Consider the following 15,438-nt stretch of genomic DNA (forward strand, 5'->3'; position numbering starts at 1 on the left):
GACTTGAATGATGACCTCATCCATTTTTCAGACAAAGAAACAGATTCAGGTTGTGGAAAAGTAAGAAGTTCAAACATTTAGATATATAGTTCCCTGATGAGTGGCAGCAAAGCCAAAGCCCAGTCTTTATGAATTCCTTCCAAGACGTTAAAGACATGGAGTCATTTAAAATAGAAACTCAGCTCAAACCAAGCCAAGCTTTCTCCCCTTCTGCAGCTCCCAGGATGACAGCTTAGGTGTGTAAAGGGCCCTAGCTGTTTCAGCCTTGGCTGTTAGTACTCTGTTTTGCCTCCCTCTCCTCCCTGACAGATTTTAACTGAAAGAAGTGACTGATCACTTTACGTCATGGCAGGCCTTCAGGAGTTGGGTTCAGGGCATTGTGCACCCCCATTCCAGCCACCCACCTTGCCACTGTGTGCATTGCTCTCAAAGGCAGCACCTGGATGACGCTCTTAGTAAGCCCAGGCACATAAGTCAGGGAAGCCCGGCCAATATAGGTGAGGTGTGTCCCTATCACCCATTGCCAGGGATAACTCTGTGAGCCGACTGTGTCACACACAGGCAGAGAGGCCAATGCAGGCTTATGAGTCCTGACAGCCCTCATGCTTTGCTGGACAAGCCAGCATAAGTCCTCAAGGCCAAAGAGGCACAGTATCTATTGAGGGTGGAGTCAGGTGAACCACCATAGCTGCAGTCTTCTGATTGAGAGCAAGCCACCCTGGGGCTTCTTTGTCCCCCCTCTGTCAAATGATAGACCGGACAAGGGCTGCGTTTCTTTCTAGGCTTTTCTAGAAGTGGGGATTACATCAGTCCTTGTATTGGAGTTTTTGTTTATTTTAACTAAGGAAGTAGAAAGCTGATGGTCAGGAGTTCTCATTTGAGAAATGTGAATTATTTTATTTTTGATTATAAAAGTAATTCATGCTTGGTATAAAAAAAAGTACAACAAGGCAGAAGTATATAAAAGAGAAAGTAAAATCTCTCCCACAACCAGCACTAAGTTATCAGGCCCCTGATATTGTTCCCCCGTCCCCTAAACAGAGGCTACTGGTGCTCCCATTAGTCATCTTTCTTGAGGAGGCAGTTAAAATTCTAAAATTCAGTCTTTGCTGGTATTAACGCTTCTAACAGTTGGTGGAATAGAAGAGTAACATTGGTAGGAGCTTTTTTTCCCTTCTAAAAATTCAAATTCCTATAGTATAGCCCAACTTTCAAATCCACGTGAAGAAGTTAAATTTCAATACTTAATAGAAATACTATTATTAGAATAATGTAAAAATTATGGAATACAAAAGAATAAAATACATTAAAAAGTTAACAGAAGTTTTACTGAGATGACAAGACTTTGGGGGATTGTTTTGTTTTTTTAATTTTTTTTAATGTTTATTTTTGAAGGAGAGAGAGACGGCGTGAGCTGGGAAGGGGCAGAGAGAGAGGGAGACACAGAATCTGAAGCGGGCTCCAGGCTCTGAGCTGTCAGCACAGAGCCTGATGAGGGGCCCAAACCCACGGACTGTGAGATCATGACCTGAGCTGGAGTCAGAGGCTTACCTGACTGAGCCACCCAGGCTCCCTGGGGGATTGTTGTTTTCTGATTTCTTCCTAGATTGGGGCATTGCATTTGCATTACTTGTGTAATGAAAAAAAAAAATGTTTTAAGAAAAACATTCCTGATAATGACATACTAGTACAATTGATTGGATTCAAACCAAACAGCCCAATAATGGACACTTACATACAAAATGCCATGAACCCAGAGAAGTAAAGAATCGTCCCTAAATTAGAAATCAAGGAAAGCTACATGCAGGCAGTCAAATTTGAGCATGGTCTTTGAAATGGGTGGGATTTTTCATACTCAGAGTTTGAGGGGGCATTTTAAGTGGAGGGAAGGCCATAAGAACAGGACAGTCAGGAAGAACAAAGAGTCTAGTTTGGCTGGAGCATACAATACATGTAGGGGAAGGGACAGATAAGATTGGCACCAGGGTGGGGGCACTTGAATGTCAGGCCACAGAGTTGAAGCTTAACGATGGGTGATGGGGCTGGGGGTGGGGGCTTTGAGCATATAATCAATGCTGGCTTAGAACAGTTCCTTTGGCCAAGCTGAGTGTTAGGAAGGGGGCAACTGGGGAAGACGAGGATGGGAAGATGAACCCCAGATGAATGCTACGTGAGGCTTGAGCTTAGCAGGTGGCACCAGAAGGAAGAAGGTGTGACACTTTATAGAAATAGCCTCAGTATATTAGGGGCCTAGGATTGAGTGAGATGAATTCAAACCTTTTTTCTTTTTTTCTTTTAGAGAGAGTGAGAGTGTGAGTGGGGGAAAGGGACAGAGGGGGAAAGAGAATTTTAAGCAGGCTCCATGCTCAGCAGAGCCCAACACAGATTCCACGGCCCTGGGATTATGACCTGAGCCAAAATCAAGAGTAGGATGCTCAACCAACTGAGCCACCCAGGTGTCCCTCAGTGAGATGAATTCAAATCCCACTCTCCTTCATCATTACTTAGTTCCCTCAGCTTGTCTCTTCCTCTACAAAATGGGCATAAGAATAATTAGGTCATGGGGTTGCTGCCCATGCACTTATTATAAAGCATTTGGCACAGCTCTGGCACATGGTGCCAGTATACCTGGAATTAGAGTTAGGGAGGAAACTGGTGTTCACACAGTGACTAGCAAGGGAGATAGTGCAGCAGCTAGGAACAGGGCATCTGGAGGTATAGACTGGATTTGGATCTCAAAGCTACTACTTACAACCTACTTAGCCCCTATCTCCGTTTCCTTAGCTGTAAGTGGGCACAGTATTACCTCCTCAAGGAGCTGCTGTGAGAATAGAGTCGGATGGTACATGTACAGTGTGCAGTATATACCTAATACTTTCTCAGAGCCCCATAAATGTTATAATCGGGTGAGGGGTGGGGATGTGGAACTGAAGAGATTTGCCCTTTCCATCTGCAGTGGCACGCTATACAGAGGTAGAGACACACAGCAGGGATTGGACATGAAGCCAGAACTTGGGAAGAAAACGTGAGGCTGGAGGCAGTCAGGAGTCACTGGCACAGAGGCAGATGAGCCAAGAATGAGCGCGTAAATTGGCTTAAGGAAACAATCAAACCCAGAATAAAGGGCATTCTAGAAGCCAGAGGGCTGGGACTCTCAGAAAGTGTCATGGAGGGGCGCCTGGGTGGCTCAGTCGGTTAAGCGGCCGACTTCGGCTCAGGTCATGATCTAGCGGTCCGTGAGTTCGAGCCCTGCGTCGGGCTCTGTGCTGACAGCTCAGAGCCTGGAGCCTGTTTCAGATTCTGTGTCTCCCTCTCTCTGACCCTCCCCCGTTCATGCTCTGTCTCAAAAATAAATGTTAAAAAAAAAAAAAAGTGTCATGGAAAAAAAAGTAATAAGAGAGCTATTCTAGACTAAAAGAGACTAAAGTTATCAAAAAGTAATGTATGAACCTTGATTGGACCCTGTCTTGTAAGAAAGATAAAAAGACATTTTTGAGACAATGGAGAATTTTAAGGACTCTGTATTAGAGGCTATTAGGATATATAGACTGAAATACTTCAGGATGAAATGCCATGTATGTTTGGGATAGAGGGCAGAGAAAATAAGGCAATATGTTAACAAGTGTTCAGTCTAGGTGGAGGGTATATGTGGGTGTTCATTTTACTAGCAAGATGAAGGCTCAAAACAAATTCTATTCAGCTTACGGGTCCAGTGTAGAATGGGAAGCTGACCTCCAGGAAAGGACTTAAGTATGGGGAGGAAATACAGGCAGCAAGGATGACTGGACCCCTCTTGGGTAGTGTTAAGCTGGGGACAGTCAAGCTGGGCAAATCTTTCTTTTTAGTACAAGGCGAGACTTGTTGCTGAGGAACCAGAGTAGTCTGGGGAAGAGAGGGAATGAGAGGAAAGGAGAAACGGTAATGGAGCAAAGGTCCAGTAAAGGTGGAAGAGGAATGGATGCAAACGGGAAGAAGTAAAGGTGACCTCAGATGGGAGAGAGGTCTTCTCTTGTGGCCCAGAAGTGAGGACTGTTTTGTGGGGAACCAAGCTCCCTTCCTCAGGAGGGAGGAGCTCATGTTTTGCTAGTAAGGAAGCGTAAGGCACAAACGCACCACAGCCGCCACTGGGTCTTCAACGGAAAGGGAACAGCTGGGGTGCGCTCTCTTCAAGCTGGGGTGCGCTCTCTTCAAGCTGGGGAGCAAACAGGGGTTCTCCCAGATTGTTCTGATGAGGCACTAGGATGACAGGGTAAAGAACAGTTGTGGATGCTAAATGGCCCCCTTTTCAGAACCTCGTGCCTGGCAAAGCCAACTTGCCGAAGATTTATTCGTGAGGAAACGAATAAAACTCTCCTTGGATAAAACGCTCGATCCTCATTTCCGTGCTCCCTCCACCCTGGGTTGCCCTGGCGGGTGTCCAGCCACGTGGTGTGGCAGTCTTTGGTCCGTATGGAAGTTACAGGACTCCGGGTAATATAGGCCGGAGCTGTCCTTCCGAAAGGAGTTGCAGGAAAACCACCTCCTTGCACCGAAGCCCAACAGCAAAGGAGGGCCCTGGAGCTGGTGCTCCCAGGCATCCTGGGGCGTGGCGGGGCACACAGCATTAAGTGATTTTTGGTTCTGCTCTGGTTTCCTAAGTGCTTCTCAAGGGTCCACACTTGTAGATCTTGGTGGGCCTGAGATTCAGCTCCCAGGTGAGGCTGATCCGTGGACCACTCTTGGAGTAGCGCTGGCACGGGAGGGGTTGGGAGTGGAAAGCGGCCCAGACCTACAGGACCTTGGTAATTATGTAGCCGTCCCTCTCCCCCAAGGGCTCTTCTTTGAGCGGAGTCTGCAGCGGAGTAGAGGCCAAGGCCAGGGCGCCTTCGCGGCGGCTCACTTCCTGCAGCCGCCCCTGCAGCGCCTCCCTCTCGGCCTGCAGCTCCCGCCGCGCCTGGGCCGCCGCGCGCTCCTCCTCCTGCAGGGCCCTGCGCCTCAGCTCCAGGGCGCGCTCGCCCTGCTCCACCGCCGCCTCGCGCCGCGCCAGCTCGCGCTCGCGCAGGCTGCAGCGCACGGCCAGCGCGCCCATCTGCTCCAGCAGGCGCGCCCAGTCGCCCTCGGCCGAGGGCCCGCGAGGAGGCGGCGGCGGCGGCAGCGGGCCCGGGGCGGCGGCCGGCGAGCTGCGGGCGGAGCTCTTCTCCAGCTCCCGTCGATGCGCGCTCTTGAGGTGCCGCCACAGCGCCGGGGTGCCCGAGTGGAAGCCCGGGCCGCGGCTCACCTGCTCCCCGCACAGCCGGCAGGTGGCCCACTGGCCCGCCGCGTGGCCCGGGCGCGCGGGGGCCAGGTGAAAGTAGCCCCAGGCCTCGCAGTAGGGCGCCCCCAGGCGGCCGGGAGGGGCCGGGGCCAGGCCGGGACACGGGCCGCCCTGCGCCGTAGCGTCGTCTGGCGCGCCGCTCTCTTCCATGGGCGTCGTCGGCTCGTCACTCCTCATTCTCTCCGCGGCGGCGTCTGCGTTCGAGGGAGAAACAGGTAAGGGCCGCCGCCAGCCACACACCCACACCCACCCACACACACGCTCACAACTGAGGAAACCCCTTCCGTTCGGGTAGTACCTGGGGTTCTTTTTCAGTGTTAACGGTTTATTCCTCAGAAAATGTTCAACGTGTCCAGGCCTTCTTCCCTGAACTAGGAACGCTCTTCAAAATCACGTGGGTCCGCAGCTAGCGGGTAGTTACACTAAAAACTGGGAAGCCAAGCTTCTTCAGTGGAAAAACCAGCTAAATAAGTGCTCTTGTATGTATGAGTTTTAACTTTTTATTTTTTTTTAATGCTTTTATTTATTTTTGAGAGAGAGCGTGAGCGGAACACGGGCAGAGAGAGGGAGAGACAGAATCCGAAGCAGGCTCCAGGCCCGGAGCTGTCAGCACAGAGCCCCACATGGGCTCGAACTCATGAACTGTGATGTGAGATCATGACCTGAGCTGAGCTCACAGCCTTAACCGACTGAGCCACCCAGGTGCCCCTTTCCTTTTCTTCTTAAAAATGTACTGCCTTTTCAGAATAAGAGCAAGGGTCCGTTTTGTTTTCTTAGTGTTAGGGAACAAACTGTAGAAACGAGCTGAAAAGAAAGCTTTGGGAATGAAAAATGTGTTTCTTACACTTTAGGGGGGAAAGTGCCAGTTGAACAGCCTTTTAAAAACCTCTCAATGAGGGAACTTTTTTCAAAATAAGTCTTTGTTTTGTGAATTTAAAAACAACGTGCTTATGAGGAAAATGGCAGCACTAAAAACCACTAAAACTTTAGTTTTAAAAATGTATGTCTTTAGGAAAACAAAAACACAAAGCAGTTTTCTAAATCGTTACCTTTAAATTAGGTATTAGGCCATGTCCTGTCGGCCTTGGGGGGTCCCTGTCATTGCCTCATGGTTTCCAGCCAATGTAAGTTCTCAGGTGGACACACTGAGCAGGAATCCTGAGTTCTGAAGAACCATCAGCAGTGCTAGGAGTAAATTCAGAGGACAAGCAGTGAGTAAAAGAAATTCAGCAAACCGCCCCCTAAACATAGATACTAGAAATGCTGGCTAGCACCATGTTTGAGTGTTCATGTTTTTCTGACCCTGTCACAGGTGCTCCAGTTACAAAACAAAATTTGTTTTCTTTATTGCTCATCACAATGCAGTGTTCCCTTCTATATATTTAAAAGATAAAAGGCTTGATCACTACTTTTAATGAAGGAAGAAAATAAAGAAAAGTAAGAGCTACTTGCTCTGTCCAACGTGTATGTTGTTAAAAGGATCCAAACACAACCCAATGACTGTCGCTGCAAAGTCTTTTCTGTTAAAACAATTTATCATAGCAATAACCTACCAACCGAGGGGGAATAGAAAAGGTGAAGTTGATTCTTCAGAAAGTAGCTTCACAAAGGACCAAATGTGTGATTCTAAACAACTTTGTTCTGGAACTTTAAAAATAGTAAGAGAACACGTGGAAGACTTGGAGCTCTTCTGAGAATTTATTTCAGGGGGAATATCAAGGCCAATATCAATGCGCCGTGAGATAGCCAGTGCCCATTCATGCTGTCAGGCTTTGAACCAGCAACAGTGCAGATGATAAAATTCCAGAATGTTTTTGGTTAAACGTTAACTGGGAATGATGGAAGGCAAAGTTGGAAAAATAAGTTGCTATAATAGCAGTAGTGTTTAGCGTAAGCTTTTATTTCAATTGCTAAGATTCTTGTTACAGATACATTACAGTTTTCCAAAGCTCACTTTTCCCCCACCAAGCAAGTGTAATCAGGCTCAGGCATGACCTTTAACATATCGCTCGTATTTTTAAAAAAGAAGGAATTTACCAGAATCATCAAAAAAGACAAGTAAGTACCAGGCTTCTTCTAACAAAAGAAATAGCTATTTACATATCTTCTGATACATTAGGCATTGATTTGAATATGGTTACTCATGAAGGCCAATTATTATAAAACATCTTTAAAAATTAAAGGCTAGACTTCCTCCAAGAGATTTACTAAATCCCTGAAGTCCACAAAAAGGGAGTAACAGGATGAGGAGGGGAGTTACAGACCACTTTCACGGATAATTTTCTTTACGCTTAGTAAACATTATGGTTATATAACATTATGGGTAGTCAACAGACCAGATTTTAGTATTAGACTTTGTTTTTGTTACCCAAATTTACCTAAAAAAATTTTTTTTAGAATTCCATTTCGTCTACATTGGAATCTTCTCTTTTCAGAGTTCCTTGTTTTATTGCTAAACATAAACAAAAGTGGAGAGAATAGTATTATGAATCCTTGTTTTTTTATAAATTAAAAGAGATTTAAAGGTATTCTAGAATATCAAGACTATTACTTTGAATTCTGATATGCTTTCTTGAGCTGGGGATTGAAAACTATGCATAAGCTGTAGACTGTCTTACCTGTGCCACACTCTGAGAGTGATCATTACTGATGTGCCCCTAAAAGTACCAGAGGTGAACAATTAGTCATGCTTTACCTCCCTGCAAGATGTCTCTGGGTTTCTTCAAAATCTGGAATGCCCAGAGGAGTGCCACATACATGAATGCCATCTGTTACAAGAGTGAAGGTGGAAAAAAAGAGTGAGAAGCACTGATTCTGATGTCTTAATCAGAATTAAGACTTAGTGGACTTAGACTTAGTGGACTACCTCATCTGAGCCATGGACAAGCAGCACTACAAATGTCGGCCAGCACAGCGCTGCCCCTCCAAGGGCAGCAGAGGGACATCCTCTGCCTTGGCAGGCCTTCGCTCTCGGAGGTCTTAACCGGTGGAAGGCAGCACAGTACTGAACTGCCTCACCTTCTCAGTCCTCCGCATACGGCTACATTCTGGCTCAATACAGTCTTCTGTTCAGACTAAGTATCTAAACGGTGACCAGCAGTCTGTGGCCACAAGTCATAACAGCCTTCCTAGTTCTGCTAAACAACCCCTCAGCTTGTTTCGACTTTTCCTACAGTGCAGAGGGAGGGAAGCCTCCTAGCCAACCATCTTGGCTTGGAAGAGAAGCCTTAGTTAGCATCTTCAGTCACAACCCTAATACACAAAGAGCTCTAACAAACTGTCAAGAAAAAGACAAATAACCCAATAAAAAATGGGCAAGAAATATGAATAGGCAAATGACCTAAGAACAAAATTAGATGGCCAAGAAATATGTGAAAAGATACACATCACTTCTATTCAGGGAAGTGCTATTAAAGTAACAATAAGGTCTCAGATCCCTCGCACTAACAAAAATGAAGAGGTCTGTCAGCCAAAGCTAGAAGGGAGGCAAAGACAAGGATACGTTCATACGTTACTAGTGGAGATGTGAAGGCTTTTAGGAAAGAAATCTGGCAATTTCTATTAATTAAAAATAAATATAATCAGGGATCCACTCCTGGGAATCTATTCTGTAGAACTAAAAGTACTAATACGTAAAGTAATGTATTAGGATATTTACTACAGTATTATCTGGGATGTCAAAAAACTGGAAACATGGGAACACCTGTCAGAGAATAGCTGGGTAAATAATGTGTTCACACCAGGGAATTTTGTGCAGCCATTCAAAGCATGGATTGGAACTCTGCTAGATGATCTAGAGGGATTTCTGGAGGAATTCTACAGGGAGAAAAGTCAGATGAAGTACATATAATATGTCATTATTATTAAATAATATATAGATCTGTGTAGGATATATTAAGATTTTATATATATCTGAAGAAAAATAAGGAGATACACGGTTGGTTGAGGGACGGTTGAGGGTGTGGCAGCTAGTGTGAAAGGAGAAAGGGAAGCATCCAACACAAAAGAGGAAAAAGGTACTAAGAAAGCATGCACATCTGTGGACACATTTAGGTAGACTACATATATGGCAGGGTCTGTACATACGTAGAGAGCAAGATGGAGTCACTCATGTCAGGCAAGGATGTAATGAATCAAGAAAGCAGACAAGGGTGATGAGCTGAGAACAGATACTGCTAAAACTGTTAACAGCCTGGGGGCACCCAGAACTGATAACCAGCAAAACCAAGGGAGCCTGGAAGAAAGGAGAACCGATAATCATTAGACCCAGAAGAAGTCTGAAAGGGCTAGACTGATGAAACTCGTTTAAAAAGGGAAGATTGTTGAGGCAAATTGCCAGATTCTCCAGATGCTGACCCTTCCCTGTCCCACTGGCATCAGGCAACTGCCACTGAAGGCTCTGCTCGTTTGATCTCTGAAAGTGATGGAGATCTTCCACTGCTTGAACACAGTAAGCAGGAAGCGCTCAGTGGACCCATACTGGTCAAGGCCTCATCCCAGCTGTGTGCTCATGGACTGACTTCGCATTTCATTCATTAACTTACCCTTACTGTATCTTTCTTGTTTTGCGTGTCATGTACGATGCCAAGTTAAATGCGTAGTGAAACGTCTTTGAGTTTGGAATTCTGAATCTGCTTTACAATTATGTTAACCTTGCTTTATGATTGAATAAAGCTGACATTGTGGAAAGACAGAACTTGTGTACATGCCTTCACAGAGTGCTCGTGACAGCATAAATACAAAATAATTTAATGAAACAATCCTTGGGTATGTGAGCTCAGGCTGGGCTAAGCAACCTTAACTATGGAGACTGGAGGATCAGTCCGATGGGGCATAGGGTGCTGCCATCTGGCTGTGGAAGGAACCCAGTGTGGAGGGTTGCTCGATATCAGGTGGTTTGCTGTGCCCTGCCTGAGCAGAAGGAGTCTTGATCCACACCTCACTCATCTCCCTAGCACAGGCAGGCATTCAAGGGACACTGTATTCAATGTAATGACTTGACTCTACTTTTCTTAGGCCCAGCTCACCAAGTCCTAATCTCTCCATCTGTCAAGGGAAATGATAAGATTATCTGCCTCTAAACTGGTGGCTGAAATCAAATAATGCAGATGATCTCACTATTGGACTCTCCAGTGCTATATCATATAAATTCAAGACATGAGCAAAAAGAAGCTACCAGCATTTACTGTTCATACATGCCTACATTAAGATCTTAGTAGCTAAAGGCAGTGTTATTTCTCTCTTTGACATTCTATTATTCACTACAATAGGTAGTTTAAGTTGGAAGAATTCCCTTGAGGGTTTTTGAATATAAAAAACAAAGAATCACAGATCCACCTTCCCTCCCCAACCAAACTTATTTCCTAAATTGACCTGCATGCAAATTAGGTTGCTCACCTCTCAGGTAGAAAATGATGGAGGAAAAAAAAATTGATGGGGAGGTCTGGTTTCCTGGAGCCCTTTGATATGCATTTCTTCCTTACCAAGTACCCAACAAAAACACACACCTATTAACTTATGGTTAGCTAATATGAAGAAAATGAAAAATAAGAACTCCCTAAATTTTTCCTTAGTTTTTTTTTTAAGACAGAGGTGGTTTTTTTGTTTTGTTTTTATGTTTATTTTTGAGAGACAGAGAATATACACCTATGAGTGAGGGAGGCACAGAGAGAGAGGGTGACAGAATCCAAAGCAGGCTCCTCGCTGTTGGCACAAAGCCCAACATGGGCCCCGAACCCATGAACCAGGAGATCATGACCTGAGCCAAAGTAGGATGCTCAACAGACTGAACCACCTAGGTGCTCTTCTGCTTAAACAGTTTTTAAATTATAAGAAAGGTGCCAATGAATGTGATTATTTTGCTTACATCCATTCACTCCATCCATTCTCATTCAAATTGCTCATTGTGCACCTGCTCAGGGTCAGGCAAGGGCTTACTACCCAGGATGCCAAGAGAAGACCCACATAGTCCATCCCCTCCAGAAGCTTACCGTCTGGTGAGGAGAGATGCTTCCAGCAATAATTCTGATACAGGTGGTAAAGGTCAGAGCAGTGTTCACTCATGAGGGTGAATTCCATCACACGGTGTCCATGCTGGGGAAAGGGTAGGCCTTGGGGACCCTATACAACTGTTCATGCAGAGATTCCTGCTTCAGCATCTCTTCCCTTTCCACCTCCTTCAGGGCCCAAAAACACATTGCCACTAGTGCTAACTCTCACCAAGTTCTTTAGTCTTATAACTAGACCTCCAAGCTCTTATTTTATTTTTTTAAGTTTATTTATTTATTTTGAGAGAAAGCAAGAGCATGAGTGGGAGAGGGGCAGAGAGAGGGAGACAGAATCCCAAGCAGGCTCCATGCTGTCAGCACAGAGCCTGACATGGGCCTCGATCTCACAAACCCTGAGATCATAATCTGGGCCAAAATCAAGAGTCAGACACTTAACTGACTGAGCCACCCAGGTGCCCTCCAGCTGATATTTTAAAATAAAATTTCTTCTTCTTCTTTTTTTTTTTTTAACTAGGCTCCATGCCCAACATGGTGCTTGAACTCAAGACCCTGAAATCAAGAGTCGGGTGCTCTACCAACTGAGCCAGACAGGTGCTCCTAAAATAAAATTTCTTGATGCTAAATGAAAGTAGCTAGGGGCACCTGGGTGGCTCAGTTGGTTCAGCCTCTGACTCTTGGTTTTGGCTCAGGTCATGATCTCTTGGTTTGTGGGTTCGACCCCCACGTTGGGCTCTGTGCTGACAGCATGGTGCCTGCTTGGGATTCTCTCTCCCTCTCTGTTTGCTCCTTCCCAGCTCATGTGCACATTCTTTCTCTAAATACATAAGTAAACTTAAAAAAAAAAAGCGGCTAGCATGAAATGAACAGTAGAAGTTTTTTAGTCTGGTTTCAGAGGGAAACAAGCTGAAAGAAAAGCAGATTTTTGTTATTTCATGGAAGAGGAGAGAGTAGTAGTGTACCACCCTCTGCTCTCTCCCAAAGGGAGTTTCATTTGAGTATCCACTATCTGGAAGGGATGGTAAGAAGTTAAAGTCCATGAAAGATAATAAATTCACATGAATTACTTCAAACTGCATTTAAAGTTTTATTTGCAGTTCTCTGAAGTTCCAGTCTTCTCAAAACCTATCAGATTAAAATGGAGATTCTTCAGTATGACCCCCCTGAATACCAGTATAGAGAATAAGGGAGATCAAAACCTGGATGAGTAATTTGTGTAAATATGTGTGTATGTACATAAAAAACATGACTGGAACATTAAAAATCATCCTATAAAACAAACTAATTTTTTTTATTTTACACTTAAACCTGAACATAGACAACATATTAGGCAGGCTAAAGGCCAAAGAACCAGGCAATGTTCTCAAAAGGGAATAAGGAATTATAGCTGTATTTGTCCTTCCACACCCAAGGCCAGTCACTTCAGATGGATTAATCTAGCAGGATTACAAACAAGTATGTGTAGGTTGAGCCTGGATTTTAGTAAGAAATTGACACTAATGCAAAATCCACATAGATTTGTGTGGAAACAATAAAAACATTTTCATTTACTTCATCCACCAGTAACTTTAATCAAAGCAGAACATAATAATTAAAACAAATAATTAGCCTTGACAATTGACCCAAATATCAAGGAAAACACAATTCACTCATCTGTTACTTGTCCATCTCTGTAGAAATATTAGTTTACTAATATTAATTAATGAATTAATCTGTTTATAAACAAATCGAGACAATTAGAAAAACTAGTCTGGAATCACCAGGCTGAAGACTTTGATGAAGTTAAAAACCAAGTAAAGTGTAGATACTTGGCTCAGGCAAGAAAGGGATAAGTGTGAAAATATTAGATAAAGGTTACACATGGACTTTAAAAAAATTTACTGGACCCACAACTAATTATATGGAGAGTCAGAGATGTTCTCTACATGTCTTAAGCCAAACTCTTAGATACCTCTACCATTAGCTAAAAGGCTCTGATGTATTCTCTATTAATGCATTTTTTTAAATGAAAATTTTCTACCCTGAAGTGGACCTTTAGTTCAGGCCTACATTACTTTAATACATATGTTCCTGAAAGGAAGGGTGTTGATCCATTTTGTCTTGTAAAATGCATACTTTGATATGAATTAGAAGAATTTAAAGCTGTCCTACTTTGAAGGCCTTTGTAACAAAGAATTTTTAATTGAGAATTTCCTTGTTTTGGCTCTTGGCCATTTTACACATTGTTGTATCCTTTTTTTTTTTTTATTTTTTATTTTTAAAAAAAAATTTTTTTTTTTCAACGTTTATTTTTGGGACAGAGAGAGACAGAGCATGAACAGGGGAGGGGCAGAGAGAGAGGGAGACAAGAATCGGAAACAGGCTCCAGGCTCTGAGCCATCAGCCCAGAGCCCGACGCGGGGCCCGAACCCACGGACCGCGAGATCTTGACCTGGCTGAAGTCGGACGCCCAACCGACTGCGCCACCCAGGCGCCCCTGTTGTATCCTTTTTATTGTCCTTTGCCTCAAGCTATTTTTGGCCAAAAAGGGTGTACAAATAATAGATTAATGCGAAGTGCATAAAATAATTACCCTAATTATGTTAATTTATTAAGCTCACTCTACAACAGTTTCTCTTAAACACCGTATCCATGTAGTCTGGGCTAATTACAAGTTCGGATGGTGGTTATTTTTTTCTTTCATAGAAGGAAAAATAATTTTGCTTGGTAAGCTTGGGGCATTTGGCTACTGTCAGTAGTTACAGCAAACTGCTCCTGTGTACTTAGGGAGGATCAGAAAATTCTTTTGTTTGAGCATCATGGAAGTGGGGGCAGGGATTGTTTGAGCATTTGGCTCGCATTCCGTTTTCTCTTCTCCAAAATTTGAGACCTTAAGATAGTCTCAGAGAAAGAGCACACTACAGGGCACCCAACCACTTGCACTGTTAAAAGTGTGACTGCAAAAAAGGCAATTTTACTAAAAAGGAGAGCAGATGATTTTCGATATTCCCAAATAACTTTTTTGAAGGGATACTGTGGAGGAGCAAAATGAGGTGCTAAAAGAAGCTGATCGGTGCCTTTATTCAGACTTTGGGGCCACACGCATCTTTTACACCGGGAACAACCTGACCACAGCGAAGGAAGGGCACGTCCGGCGGCCTCTACACCAGCCAGCCTGTGATAATAGCGGACACTGGCGTTTGCGGGTCGAAGGCTCACCTGCGGCCCCGAGGCTTGTGGCTGGTCCCCTCCCCCCACCCCTGGCCTGCCGCGCCCTGACCCAGCCTCCGGGAGCGCCACAGCATGCGTGGTGGCGCACACTCACCCCATCACCCCCGAAGCGTGGCGGGAGCGGAAGGCGGGCTGGAAGTCTGGGATCGCCCGGTCGCCTTCAGGATCCTCGCAGACATTTTGTCCTGTGCGGAAACCACTGCGCGCGTCTCCCTTAAAGACACAGCGTTCAATTCACGCTTCTGGGGGTAAAAGTGGGGTGGGGTGGTAACGTGTGGCCTATAGGGGAAAGGACTGGGGAGTCACTCCTTAACTATCCAGGTCCACGAGTGACAGACTTGTGGTTGCCAAGGTTTAAAAATGATACAATTGTTTAGTGCTTTTAGAAAATGTAATTTTTATTTTATACTTTTACATTAACCTTTCAAGACCTGGATTCCTATCTGGAGTCTGAGTGCAGTTTGCATCTTTTCAGGTTCAAGGAGTCTGATGGTTCAAGTTGTTGCCAACTGAACCATGGTCTGGACAGATAAAGGTTGGGCTCGTTGGTGCTCTAAAACTTAACGCTAGCTAGTGGTATCAGTCACCTTTTCATGGATTATGTTGAGGTAACAACCCCTACAACTCAGTGATTTACAATAACAAAGATTCATTTCTCAAGCAAATTATATCTGCTGCAGGTATCTTTGGCTCTATTCCACTAGTTTCATTCACTCCAGGCTCCAGGTTCAAAGATCAACTTTTTTGGGACGCACTCACCTCACCACGTGCTGGAATCAACTTTGAGGGAAGAGGAGTCCTGGTTTGTAGTGTTTGCTGTTTCCATGATGTAAATACTCACCTATGATGTAAAAACCCACCATGGCCGATTTCAAGCTACTTTTAACAAGCTACTGTTAACAAGTTTAACAAGTGGCTTGCCAAATTTCT

At 44.6% G+C, this 15,438-nt stretch overlaps 1 protein-coding gene and 1 non-coding gene across 9 annotated transcripts; both read right to left on the reverse strand.

Moving 5' to 3' along the window:
* Positions 1 to 4,309: 4,309 nt before the first annotated feature.
* Positions 4,310 to 14,735, reverse strand: ZBED3 (zinc finger BED-type containing 3). 8 transcript variants are annotated; one of them, XM_043592566.1, is made up of 4 exons: positions 14,603 to 14,735; positions 6,343 to 6,478; positions 5,592 to 5,722; positions 4,310 to 5,487 (listed from the first exon to the last, which is right to left on the reverse strand). In XM_043592566.1, exon 4 carries the CDS (start codon positions 5,468 to 5,470, stop codon positions 4,769 to 4,771), a length of 702 nt encoding a protein of 233 aa, XP_043448501.1. In that variant the 5' UTR covers positions 5,471 to 5,487; positions 5,592 to 5,722; positions 6,343 to 6,478; positions 14,603 to 14,735; the 3' UTR covers positions 4,310 to 4,768. The 8 variants fall into 8 exon arrangements, with proteins under 8 accessions (XP_043448501.1, XP_043448455.1, XP_043448445.1 ...); XM_043592520.1 differs by lacking the exon at positions 5,592 to 5,722 and adding an exon at positions 7,989 to 8,061 and having other exon boundaries at positions 14,603 to 14,728; XM_043592510.1 differs by lacking the exon at positions 5,592 to 5,722 and adding an exon at positions 7,912 to 8,061 and having other exon boundaries at positions 14,603 to 14,728.
* Positions 8,189 to 8,326, reverse strand: LOC122496853. Its single transcript, XR_006300967.1, has one exon. It is a non-coding gene; the product is annotated as a small nucleolar RNA SNORA47 (small nucleolar RNA).
* Positions 14,736 to 15,438: the final 703 nt, after the last annotated feature.

Source organism: Prionailurus bengalensis, chromosome A1 (genome assembly GCF_016509475.1).
Source record: "Prionailurus bengalensis isolate Pbe53 chromosome A1, Fcat_Pben_1.1_paternal_pri, whole genome shotgun sequence".
Lineage (NCBI taxonomy): Eukaryota > Metazoa > Chordata > Mammalia > Carnivora > Felidae > Prionailurus > Prionailurus bengalensis.

Bases quoted from the DNA above. Each gene is read 5' to 3' on its own strand.
- ZBED3 (XM_043592501.1), bottom strand. From the start codon at position 5,470: ATGAGGAGTGACGAGCCGACGACGCCCATGGAAGAGAGCGGCGCGCCA.